At 39.7% G+C, this 13826-nt stretch overlaps 1 protein-coding gene across 1 annotated transcript in view; it reads left to right on the top strand.

The window, feature by feature from the left end:
* Window positions 1–13826, top strand: part of ARHGAP8 (Rho GTPase activating protein 8) — an 83771-nt gene that overhangs the window by 30687 nt on the left and 39258 nt on the right. Inside the window, exons 4-6 of the mRNA XM_051636101.1 lie at window positions 3367–3454; window positions 7848–7979; window positions 10927–11013. Of these exons, the coding sequence (XP_051492061.1) occupies window positions 3367–3454; window positions 7848–7979; window positions 10927–11013 (307 nt within the window). The remainder of the gene's footprint in view (window positions 1–3366; window positions 3455–7847; window positions 7980–10926; window positions 11014–13826) is intronic.

Genomic DNA, 13826 nt, shown 5'->3' with positions numbered 1-13826 from the left:
ATTTTCTCTGTTTCCTTGGTGGATCCTGTCTCTGTCTCACAGGATACACATTAAAATGGATGTTTTAATACTTCATTTTTAAGCTGTCTAATATCCATTGTGATGTGTTTTCATATGATCAGCCAAGGTGATCAGTGCCAGGAGAAAGAGGACTCAAATCTCTCCTGCTAACATTGAGACTCAGCTGTGTTATCTTGGCTGTGTGTTTCCTAACTGACTAAGAAGTTTGCCTTTATGGATGGGCAGAGACCCATAGTGGATCAGATGTGGGTGTATTTACTGTCCATTACTCAGTCTAAGCAAAACACAGTTTCATTATGGCTTTTTTTGCAATCCTGTATTTCCCTGGGTTTTAGAGGATAGGAGGAGACTTGGAAGTACAGCTTATCTTGCCATGTAATGTAGTGTAATTGAGGTTTAGGGTAATTTTCTCTAGCTTACATTCTGTGAAGAAAATATCTGAGCAAGTGTTTTCACTGCTGTGAAAGTTTCCTGGATTTTGACCCTGCTTCTACTCCCATTGAAACAAATGGCAAAACTTGTGTGACTTTAGGATCCTGTTTTACTGTAATGTGATAATGACGAGCTTCAGTGGAGAAAAATGATATTTCACTTTTCACATATAAAGTACTAACATTTAGTGTCATCAGAACAAAAGCTCTTAAAAAGTCATACTAAAATTACAGCACTGTAAGTATCTCATTTTCAAATTGGAATGAGCTGTACCATTAGAAAAAAACATTTCATTTGCAAGAAGCAGTTAGGAAATGCTGTGCCATCCAAATTCTTAATTAAAAAGTAGAACAATCCCCTTTCCCACTTTCCCTACCCCATGTCTCACTGTAACGTTGTTGGGTTTTTTTGTACAGCAAAGTTTGATATTCAAAGTGATGTATGATTCATGTCTGTTTCAGTGAAATCCAGACAAATAAAAGCCCAGTAGATAGCATGTACTTCAATGTGCATAAATGTCACTGTGAACAGCGTGCTTTACACACCCCTTTACGCACAGAGTGCGGAGGAGGCTGATGTCACTGTGCTGTGCTTTCAGGAGTGGCTCCATGGCCAGCACAGTTGGTAATCCTGAGCCTGCCTGGGAATGCATCTGCACGATGGCATGGGCCTGATGCAAGGGCAGGAGCCTCTTGTCTGTGGGCAAGAGAAATCTACCAGGCCTTTGCTGAGCATGAGGACAGAATCTGAGCCAGTGATTTGTAAAAAGGCATAGGTGGGTGGCTAGGGGAGTGGGAATGCCAGAGCAGTCGAGGCACTCAGTCTTGCAAAGCTGTTATTGCACTTCTATTTTGTTTTGTTCCTTGTAGAAAATGAGACATCTTTCAGTTCTAATTTGGTTAAGTCCAAGCAGTAGGGGAATAAAGGTTTTGTGGGATTAAAATATACTGTGTTCTGATTTAAAATGTGCATACTTGAAATTACACTCTCCTTTGAATGTGCAAATTGCTGCCACTGCCCACATTATTCTTCAAACTGCACTTTACCATTTTTGGGTAAAAATTCTATCTTCAAGGTCATGGGATTCTATGTCAGTCTGGGAAGCAAATGCTCTAGCAAATGGGACGGGAATTTCCCAGAATGCTCAGTCATAGCCCTTCCTTCTGGTGGAGGGCAAGGGAAGTTTGTGTCTGGTTTGATCAGCACGTTGTGTGTCATGTTAAAATTTTCTGTTGCTCAAAACATTATTGATGCCTATGAAGAAAGAACAGCTGCTTTCCTTTACTCTCATCGCTAATGTCATTTAGTAATGTCAGTAATGTGTTGAATGAAGGAAAGCTATTACTGTCACTGGTGGGTTTTCATGGAAAATGTGTGTTTGCAAAACTGGGAAGTGTTCTTTTTGTGAGATCATGTAATTTGAACCAACATCAGTTATTACAAATCAGGATGGGTTAAGAAATTGTCTGAAGCCGTTCTACCGAGTTTTCACAGCAATGCTCATAGGATTGTTTTTATTCATGAACTGCCTCTGTTACTGATTTATATTCCCCCATTTTACTTCTATTTTTTTTGTTGTTTATTCATTACAGCTGCTTAATTAGGGTTGAAAGGGGATGAACAGAACTTTAAAGAATATCTAAAAAAAACCCCAATTCTTAACTATGCTGTACTCCTACAGATATCAAAGCCAAACTTCAATGTTTTAGTGGAGATAGAAGCAAGTATTAAATATCAGTTAGCTTGAACATGGAAATTAGACCAAGATTGCTTCAAATATCAATTCAGTCTGAACATTTTCTGGAATGTTTCTGTATTGCTTTAAAAGGAACTGGTATCTTTCATGGAGATACGTGTTAAAATCTTAACACCTCACAGTCTTCAGTCTTCTTTAATGGGTGGAAATTGGAGCATAGGAGGTTCAAGGTGAATATACGAAAATTTTTTTTTACTGTGAGAGTGACAGAGCACTGGAACAGGCTGCCCAGGGAGGTTGTGGAGTCTCCTTCACTGGAGACATTCAAAACCCACCTGGATGCGTTCTTGTGTGATGTGCTCTAGGTGACCCTGCTCTAGCAGGGGGGGTTGGACTAGATGATCTTTCGAGGTCCCTTCCAATCCCTAAGATTCTATGATTCTATGATTCAGTGCCAAGTTACCTTCAGTATGAGCATGGGTTAACCTCTGCCCCCAGCTTTCCAGATAGTGGAACTTGGGTGTGGGGTGGGCATGACGTGGACACAAACCTTGTTTATACAGACAGTGTGGGTGAAGCTGTCATGAATAAAAAAAGTAAATGAACTTGAGTTCAGCAATATATACTTTGTGAGAGAAACTAAAGGATGGACACTGAGAGATTCTCAGGTCATGAAAAGCATACTTGTATGCCTTGCTTGTTGTGTTTTAAATGTGGTTTGAACGTAGCAGTGCTTCTGGAAAAGAATAAGAAAGCTTATGTTGGTTAAAAACTTCTGTCTTAGGTATGTGACAAAGTAGATGCCCAGGGTGCTTGGAGACAGAGCGATATTCTGACAAATTTCAGAAACAGACTGTGAAGAGTTTGAAAACAGGTCACTTCCAAGACTATTAGGGAAAGCATGCCTGTTTCCTTCCATGACTGAATGCTACAGGGATTTAAGTGTTCCCTGTCAGGAACTGAGCACCACTCACCACCTTTGAATCTGACCTTCTCAGCTTAGCTTTGTCATTTGCCCAGCAGCTACTTCATTTTACTGCAGCGGTGGCCAAATTGCTTTCTGTAGGCAACGTGCGATTTGACAGCGCTGTTTTGAGTAATGATGGGAGACAGATGTAGCCCCAAATACCGGAAGGTACAAGCCATTCCTTTGGATCACTGAGGTCACATTGCATAAATAAATTAACGTTGTCTTTACTAACTGTTTTGTTCACTAGGTGATGACAATTCTGGAAGGAAGGTGATTACCTTCAGTTGCTGTCGTATGCCCCCCTCCCATCAGCTCAATCACACCAGATTGCTGGAGTAAGTTTCTCTCAATCTCCTGTGTGGACTGCTTTGCATTTTATGTGTGAACTTCTATAAGTTTATGTCCAGGTGAATGAGCTTTCAGGCAGGAGTTGCAGAAGGCAAAGAGTGAAATGAAAAAAGGATCTAAGATCTACCTGTGTTAATATTAAGTGAATAAGACGTGGATGAAACTCCTGGAGTTACTTCACCTGGAATCTTGACTAGAAGAATCGATTCACTGTGTACCGAAATTAACTTTGTCTCGATTTCGTTAACAAATTCTGATTGTATTAAAAATTGGAATTTATTATGAGAATGGTGAAAGAGAATGAATGAGAAAAAGGAAAGAAAAGTTCTAGTATTTGAGTGCTGAGTACATATGTTCTCGTGAATATCAGTGTTTGCCTTAATTTGCTGTACTTTATTTCCTAAATCACTCAGTGAGAGTGTTGTTTAGTTCCTTTTTAGTGGCTTTCCCATTTTATAGAAAGATCTGCATAACACAGTGTATTATGCTTAACATTTTTATATGTATCTCACTTACCACTTACCAATGTTTGATTTTTTTTTTTTTTTCTTGTGGTAAAAGAGGTTGTGTATATGTAAAATCACAACATTCTTATAAACTTGCTACAGCAAGGTACCATTACATGTTTCTAACTTGTGGTTTGTCACTACAAGATCAGTTTTGCTGTGAGTGTCCTGTCCTTAAGCATTTTAAACCTATTTAGAGTTCTACTACAGCCCCCATTGCCAAAATGTTTGAGCACCTTTCAACCATCAGTACCTACCACCACTGGAAAAGGACAGAAGCAATGTTATCTTGACTTTCCAGAAACAGAGAGGGATTAAAAGACAGGTTACTTAAAAAATGTGTTTCAGACCATGTATATTGGATTTGTGTGGCAATGTTTAGGTAGCAGAGGGGCTATAGGAATGTTGCTTCTGTGAGAAGCTGCTAGGAGCTTCCTTCATGTGCAATAGAGCCAATGCCAGCTGGCTCCGAGATGAACCCACAGCTGGCCAATGCTGAGCCCATCAGCAATGGTGGAAGTGCCTCTAAAATAACATATTTTAAAAGAGGGGGGAAAGCTGCTGGGCAACAGCAACTGGGAGAGACGAGTGAGAATATGTGAGAAAACTCTGCAGAGGGCAAGGTCAGGGAAGGAGGAGGAAGAGGTGTTCCAGGCAGGACTGGAAAAGACTGTGGTGAGGCTGGATGTCCAACTGTATCCTATGAAGGTTAACAATGGATCAGATAGCCACTTGCAGCCTGTGGAGGATCCCACACTGCAGCAGGTAGATGCCCAAAGGAAGCTGTAGCCCCATGGAGAGCTCATGCTGGAGCAGGCTTCTGGCAGGATCTGTGGATCCGTGGAGAGAAGATCCCACACTGGAGCAGGTTTGCTGGCAGAACCTGTGGCCTGTCAGGGGACCCACACTGGAGCAGTCTGTTCCTGAAGGACTGAGTCCTGTGGAAAGCACCCACGTTGGAGCAGTTCATGAAGAACAGCAGCCCCTAGGAAGGACTTGCAGGCAAGTTCATGTAGAATTGTCTCTCATGGGAGCAGAGGAAGGAGTGTGAGCGATTATCCCTCTGACGAGGACAGAGTGACAGGGACGATGTGTGATGAACAGACTGCATCCCTCACTCCCCATCCCCCTGTGCTGCTGTGGGGGAGAAGGTAGCGAAGTTGGGAGTGGAACTGAGCCTGGGAAGAAGAGAGGGAAGGTGTTTTAAGATTTGTTTCCTATTTCTCATTATCCTACTCTGATTTGATTGGCAATAAATTGAATTAATTTTTCCCTGGCTTGTGTCTTTTTGCCCATGATGGTAATTGCTGAGAGATCTCCCTGTCCTTACCTTGACCAACATGCCTTTCATTATATTTTTCTTCCCCTGTCCAACTGAGGAGGGGACACATAGAGCAGCTTGGTGGGTACCTGGTGTCCAGCTAAGGTGAACCCACCACACCATGTTGTTTCACTTTTGTGCTCTTCATGGGTAGGGTGTTTCCTCAGCCTTGAGCCAAAGCTTCCTGTGTAGCCAAGAAGGATTGTTACCTCCTAGGAGGAAGAGCCACGCCAGTCAGCTTCTCACCTAGAGGAGCTACTTGCAGTGATTAACAGGAAGTGCCCTAGAAAGGAATGTGACAAACCGCATTACTGTAAGGTCTAAGAATCTTTCCTCACTCCTGTGAGGAGGCATCTTGAAGAAACAAGGATTTCCAGCCCTCAGACTCTTCTGGATTTAAACAATGACGTGCTTTCCTATATCTGAGCCCACAGCAAATTCACTTGGAAACTGTGTGCTAAGAGAGAACTGAAGGCAGGTGTCTGAAAGTGAAGCTAGCAATGTAACTATCAAATCATCTGCTTTTGAGTGCTTTGACTCAGATGTTGAATTCTGAAGAAAAGCTGCAGGGTAAGCCCAGATTGGTAGGTATTTTGTGATGAAATCACCTGAAGAATTGATTTGGAGAAGCTTTTGTAATGTCCCTGCAATTCTGTTCCAGCATTGGAACAGGTAATTGACTGTAGGAAAATACTGGTTATTTTCTGCCCACAAAACTCTTTTTTTTTTTTTTTTGGAACTACAGGCTTTCTGGATGCAATGTGCCAAGGAATTTAAATGCTATAAAATAAAATGTGAGGCACTCTATATAAGAAAATCTATCTAGAAAAATTATAATTTCAAGCTCTTCTTTTAGAAGTCTTGAATGACTGTTACTACTTCTACTTCCATTGAAATACCACCAGTACTTAACTCAAAGATTAAAACAACATTCCATTAATTGCAGTGTCAGTCCTTGTCCCAGGCTATTTGCAGCCTAAGATTTACAGTATGATGATGGAATAAGCAGATAAATGAGACTGTGGGAGTACATTATAAGAGTGACATTGTGGGCTTTTCCATGAAAAGGTGGGTAGTCACAGAATCATAGAATGGTTAAGGTTGGAAGGGACCTTAAAGATCATCAGGTTCCAACCTCCCTACTATGAGCAGGGACACCTCACACTAGACCAGGCTGCACAAAGCCACATCCAACCTGGCCTTAAACACCTCCAGGGAGGGGTCTTCCACAACCTTCCTGGGCAGTGTATTCCAGCACCTTACTACCCTCATGGTGAAGAATTTCTTCCTGATGTCCAACCTAAATCTCCCCTCTTTCAGTTTGAAACCATTAGCCCTCGTCCTATCACTATCTTCTCTGATGAAAAGCCCCTCCCCAGCTTTCCTGTAGCCCCGTCAGGTACTGGAAGGCCACTGTGAGGTCTCCCCAACGCCTTCTCTTCTCCAGTGTGATCAGCCCCAACTCTCTCAGCCTGTCTTCAGCTTTAGAGGTGCTCCAGCCCCTTGATCATCTTTGTGGCCCTTCTCCGGACCCTCTCCAACAGCTTCATGTCTTTCCTGTGCTGAGGGCTCCAGAGCTGTATGTAGTATTCCAAGTACTTTGACTAGTAATCGGGGTAGTATTGATACTTTCAGATAACCACAGCCTAATAAATGGCACATGAAACTATCTATTTTATTGAATTTAAATGTTTTACCTAGAATTAGGAGCAATAGCTGGGGCTGTGTCACATAATAATAAGACAGCATTGAGAATGACATGAGGAAGTTGAAATCTGACACAGCAAGACATGAGGCCAGATTGTACTCCTCCATCATTGCTTTATTTGAATCATTGAGCTGTGTAATAGGCCATACAGTGTTCTCAACTGCAGGAGAAAGGGAAGAGAAAAGCATCTTAAACTATACCATAAAAGAATGAACACACAGAAATCTGCTTATAAAACATGCAGTATTATTTTGAGATGGGGTAAGTAGAGTAGTTCTTTAAATGAGTTTTAAGGGAAATGATCTAAGAGCGGAGTCCCCACAGTACAAACAAGGGAAAGGCAAATATATTCAACAGAACAGTTTACAGTAACAAGTTGTAATTGGCAGTAATTAGGGCTAATGGTTTTTTGAAGTATTTTAAACGTTTTAAATTGAGAGGAAAACCCAAGATTTATTCTTTATTAATTTGAAAAGTCAAAACACCATTTTTTGCTTGGCAAAAGGCAGGAATTTGCAAAGTTTCTGTCAGTTCAAATGCATTGCCAAAAAACATTATCGGAAAACACAGTCCTGTCTTGTCGTCATCTTTTAGTGATTCGTGAGCACCATAGTTTTTGTAACTAAGCACATTCTTTCAAATTTCAGGCTTTGCAGTGATGTGGAATTATTGGCAACACCACCACTGGAGCAACATGAACTTGTGAGATAAATACATTGAAGCAAACATGAATTTGCAGTCACTAGCATTCTATGCAAAAAAAATAGCACTTTTTTTTTTTCTCAGTTACTGCTTTAAAAATCTCATTCAGTAAAGTGTCTTAAAACTGTTCTCTTTCTCCTCAGGTACTTAAAGTATACTCTGGACCAGTATGTAGAGAATGATTATACGGTTGTCTACTTTCACTATGGCCTGAAGAGTCTGAATAAACCATCTCTGAAATGGTTACAAACAGCCTACAAAGAATTTGACAGGAAGTATGTCTCCAAAAATTTGGTTTCTTCCCTCTGTTGTGTAATGTCTGTAACTAACTTCCATGAAGGAAGCAGATCTTTTCCTCATCTGCTCACAGCTCACTGAGTTAGTTTTGGCATTGCAAAATATTGTTATATGAGTGCTGTTGATTCTCTTGTAAGTCCTAAGGAATGGCCTGGGTGCTGCAGTGATTATCCAAAGGTATAAAAAGCTTTGGGAACAAGCCAGAGAGTCACTGCCTGTCACGGTTTGACTCAGGGTCAGCAATTAAACCAGAGACAATAATGTTCTTGATCCCCTCCCTCTCCCACCTAGTTTGGGAGGGAGAGAGAGAATGAGGGAGAGAAACTCTCTGAATTGAAAACTTAACTAGACAGCTTTAACTAAACACTAAGGATAAAAGAAAACATGTGCAAATGTGTTCAGGAATGTGCAAAACCCCTATTGCCTCCCCCTCGCCTCCAGCAGCTCCCACGGCATCTCCTGAGCTGTGAGCAGTTCCAAATGTCCAAGACTGCTCTGCTGGAGAGAGCAGCAGAGCAGACAGGAGCTTGTATATGCCTGACCTTTGGAGTAACAATGGCTATGGCTCATGACTTCATGGTTTAGTTGCTTAGGGTGTAGTTGAGGCAAAAGCTCCTAGGTAAATAGCATTTTGATAGTGGAAACTAAACTTCTGATATTTATTCTCTGAAAGTGCACACCTACCAATCAAACTGGAAGTTCAGGTAGTCTTTTACTTCTTTGTCAGTTGTTTATAAGTCAGTCTCGAGTGGGCAACATGACTGAAAGCAGAATGATAGCTCTTTTCTGAGAGTGAGAGCTGGGAGTGATGGATCATATATATCTGATTTCCCAATTTGGGAGCTGGAACAAGAAAAACATCTAAAAAAGAAAAAAAAATTCCATGAAAAAGATTACTGGGTGTTTCTAGACTAGACTGGCAGAAGTACTGGTGAACTATCTGACCCTGCTTTGAAAAATGAAGTTGTGGTGTGCACAGCACCATTTGGTTGCCTAGTGTCAGAGCTCACACTCTTTTTAATCTCTCCCAATAACCTCCTGAAACTCTTAAAACCCACTAGGCAAGAACATGAGGTAGTACCTAGCAGTCACCAGAGGAGCAGTGGGAAGCTGTCATCTGAAGTCTCTAACTGTCTTCATGAGGTGTTGATCTCTACTCAGCAGCAGAATAAAAAAGCCTATTTTTGCCAGTAGGTTCTTTCTGGGACTGGGTAAGGAACTAGAAAGGCAAAGAGTCTCTGGAATTTTGTCTTTGGTGAGAGATTCAGACTACTGGTTTTTGCCATGCACTGACCGTTCCTGAAAATAAAGCATCATCCTATTTTCCTTCTGGGAAAATCCCAAGCCAAATTTACAGTTGCTACAAGGGGAGAGGCAGTACAAGGTCAATATCTGTTTTGTTGCCTTTTGCTATGTCTGCAAGAGTGCAATGTGACCTTCATTTATGCCAAAATATCTGTTCTCTACATTCCCCACCCTGACCCAGAAAGCAGGAGAACCAAAGAAGAGCAGAGAAGCCTGGGTAGCTGGGCAAAACCACACACCCATACTTCTTAGCATGCTGTCATTGAGAAGCTCAAAGCAATATTCATAGCCCAACATCTATGTTCACCTATGCTAGCCCAAAAGAAAAATGAAAATAGCATCGAGTTGTCTTCTGTGTGTGTTGTGGTGTCAAAGGAAAGGGAGGACAGAGGAGAGTACAAAGGACAATAGTAACTAGCTAGTATCATGAAAGCAAATATTCAATGGGAATAGTTACAAGAAAATAGGTTTACAACAGAAGCTCATGAAGTATGTGCAATTCCACAGAAGCAGCAGCTTTTGCCCATTGCTTCAAGGTACAAAACAAACTTAAAACAGGAACTTCAGTAAAGCAACTTAGATGTTTTGCTTGTTAGTTCTTATAGTTGATTTTGGGTTCTTATCCATAGTGGTGCCAACTGCACCACTTGTGTGTGATACTGGCTTTGTGAAAACTCTCTTTTTCACTCAAAGATTGATGGGCTCATTTAAAAGGACGAACTGTTACAATTGCTGAGTTGGTCCTTTTTCTCCCTTCCTACCATAACCAGTTGAACTCTTAAGAGTTCATAATAATTTTTTCCCATCATCACTGCTTTCTAATAAATAGTGAATGCTTAGGAGGGGCACTCTCTGCTGGGAAGCAAACTTGGCAAAGTAATAAGCAATAGTTCAGATATAAAAGCAGGATGTTTTGTTATGAATTTCTCAATTTTATTTTGCAATAATGTTGAATAAGAGTATAGTCTTTCTGTGCAGCCTGATCTACATTTCAGTTTCAGCCTATTAGAATCTATTGTTTTGTCATGATATGACACTGTAGAATCAAGCAATGCTACAATGGAGGTAGATTTTTGTTTCATACAAAGTGTACCATCCAATATAAAAAAGCAAGCTGTTGGCTTCACCTTTAGTAATTACTATCAAAACAAGACAAAAGTAGTAGTAAAAATAGAAGATTACATGTAAATATTACATCTGAAAATTTAGAAATTTTCTCCAGCATGAAACTCCTGTAAGCAGAAAATAAAGGGAGATGAAGGAAAGTAATTCTTTGTATCATGGAATTTTCTATAGACTCTTCATTCCCTTCTCAATTTTTTCCAATTTGCCTGATTTCGCTTCTGTCCCTGTGGTACTAAATCCATGAGGCAGCAGACACTGGTTAGGAATGTAATAATGTTATCTTGGCCTACTATTGTATCAACACTGATAATTTTGTAAAATTTGCAATTTTTTTCTTTTTACATTCAATTTTGTCTAAATTAGATCTTTTAAATGTGTTTCTAAAGAATGTTGTATAATGTTGCTGTAATAATACCTACCATTCAGTTGTAGCTATTCAGTTCTGCCATGTCTGAAATTCAAAAGTTTTCTAACAATTTCATTTTCTTTTCCTAGGTATAAGAAAAACCTTAAAGCACTCTATGTTGTACATCCAACTAACTTCATAAAAATTCTGTGGAATATCTTTAAACCTCTCATAAGGTACTTGGCAATTTATTCAGCACATTTTCCTGCTTAGTTTAAGGGAAGCATGTTCTGCAATAAGTTGCTTTTATAAAGGCTTGAGGTAAATTAAGTTAGGTAACAGCACAATACCCATTTAAACTGTTTAACAAGTAAGGTGAGCTTAAGCTTGGGTATGGATAATAGGGCAGAGTTCTTTTCTTTCTAAGAAAAGGGAGTCTCAATTTATAGTAGTTTTACTGGTATGTTAAAGTAAGTATCACTTTAAAACATAGTTATTCTTTTGACCATGAATGACTTTTTTTGTCCTATTTGACAGCACTACACACAATAGAGCTGTGTGCATGATTGGAGTTACTAGGTGGCACCTTAAAGCAGATAATAAATGGTTAACCTTTGGTCTGATCTTAAGTGCTGAGATGAATTAGAATGATACTACTTGTGTGTTCAGAGTTAATGGATAAGCCCTGAAGTGCCCTTAAGAATTTGAGATGTAGTGTATAATGGTGAAGGTGGATGTATTGTATTGGTGCATTTTTTTCTTTGCATGGTAAGAATTGATGCTATCTGCAAGGAAGCAGCAACAATGGGTAGATATTGCTAAGTGCTAGGATGGCTGAGCTTCCTTAGCTTCTGCTCCTGAACTTCTGTCACTCTCAAAGTAATTCCAACATTTTACAGGTTATATTATTAATGTCCTCAGGGCTGAAGGACGAAAACAACTTATTTTGAGAAGCCATGATGAGTCAACTAAAAATGTCCATTGCGGTAACTTGCAATTGATTAAATTTCTGACAGGCAGAAGCTAATTAATTGGAAAGGGAAAGTTTAACTTCTAGGCAGATCAGAACATATAAGAAGCATATGAATATAAAAAAAAGTAGTCACAGGTAAAAATCATTCCAGAATATGCTGTTCTTGATACAAGAATACTGACTGGAGATCTTTATTTTAATTGGCAATAAAGTAAATGCCAGAGATCCAGGACATAGACCAATGGTGAGAAAAGTGTGACAGAAACAGGTGGAATGGTATTTCAGGAATGGGGATGGATTACTTTTTTTGTTTTGTTGTTGATTTGCTGTTGGATGAATATGGAGAGCTTTCTAGAAAAAAAGCCCACAATAAAACCAGAAAAACTCATGATGGACATTACAACACTCAGGTGAAACCAACTTTTTTCTCATAGGCAGCTGATAGCTCCTTGGGAATAGCTCCGGTGGAAGTTAGTTGAAAGGGACTAGGGGGCTTAACAGATCAGATCTGCAGATGCCCTATTGCCCAGCTGTGTAGAGCTTTGATCTGTCATGCTATGTGGCCCTGTTAGGCTGAAAAGCCTTCACAACAGAACCCTTGATGAAAAGAGAGCTTCTAAATATATGGTAAACCTCTGATTCAGTCCTAGAGCTGTACCTTGTTGGAAGTTGGGAATGTGTCCTGGAGAAGGGTCACTTTGTGCTTCTGTTCTCAGTCACTGCCAGAGGAAAGAGCCTGGTTTAAGTGAACACAAAATGGCCTTTAGTGCATTCTTACAGAGTAATGATTTGTGGACCATTGAGAAGTCAGCTTTGGGCCTAAGGAGTTAAGCCAGGTGTTGCATGGTTAAGAGCAAGAGGCAGAGTAAGAAAGGATTTCCTTTTATAGCTCTTTCTTGCATGTATCCAGGGACCAAACCACAGTGTGGAACCAGAACTGGCTCCAGGATTTGCCTTTCCCTGCATATATTTGTAACCCTCCTTGTAGTTCAGTTTGTATTCTCATTGAATACTAAAAATTATTAGTCTAGATTTACTAGAATAGTACAATTTAAAATTTGTTCACAGTACCTTTTCCTCCCAGTTTAGAATAATGTTATCTTAGCAATTCATGATTTTAAGTGTCAATAATAAACCAAAGCTCACAAAAAGCAGGGAGAAGAATCACTTGGACTGTTTTCTAGCTTCGATGGATTATAGCCCAGACTAATTTTCAGATTACACTTCCAATAAAAATTAAAGCTGTAAAATAAATTTCCTTATCAAGAAACGTGTATTTATTTTTGAGAGGCCTGTTAGTACATTTGGTATCTGTTAGTACATGGATTAAGTGCTTTTACATGAACAAAGTGTTGCTAAGAACTGAACAAATGACAAAATTACTAGAGCGAAGAACAAAATTAATAAGTATTTTAGCACATGTATATTTGAAAGTATTTAAGAAAATGCAAACACTTCAAATTTTTCAAGCTCCTAAAGTTAATTCATCTCCTTTCCAGTCCCAAAAGTGTTGGGCAAGAAGGTAATGTGTTAAGACACGTATGTTTTCCAAAGTGCAGAAAACCTAAGAAGAACACATTTCTATGTCTGAGCTAACGGAAGCCACCCGTTATTAAAATATTATACATTTAGGTGGTGGTGATATGGCATTTTTAAGGAACAGCAGTAATTCCTAATCATTCATTCATTACAAATAATATATTCTGTAACTTTCTGTAACATGTTCTCAATTACCCCGGAGTAATTAGACAAGAGAATTCTGTCCTAGCCCATGGTCAGATGGTGCAGTCACAGGCTGTTTTGGATAAAAGCACTGAAGAGCTCTGAAATTGTGCAAGTGCAGACTGGTATCTGTCAGTGTCCCCAAACCATTTGCCTTTTAGCAAAATTTAGCTCGTTTCAGTTAAAAGCTTAAGTGTTGAAGTGACTTACATTAGTACCATCTCCCACTAGAGGGAGTGTGTGTATGCGTATTTGACAATCCAGGGATAAACGCATTAATGCGAGAGAATTTTTTTCTCCAGTTTTACTATCAAAGTAAGTTGCAGTGCACTTTTATCATACACACTTATTATT

Source organism: Apus apus, chromosome 1, assembly GCF_020740795.1.
Source record: "Apus apus isolate bApuApu2 chromosome 1, bApuApu2.pri.cur, whole genome shotgun sequence".
In the NCBI taxonomy this organism is placed as follows: Eukaryota; Metazoa; Chordata; class Aves; order Apodiformes; family Apodidae; genus Apus; species Apus apus.
The sequence above is the reverse complement of the archived record's forward strand: the minus strand, read 5'-3'. Positions and strand labels throughout refer to the sequence as shown.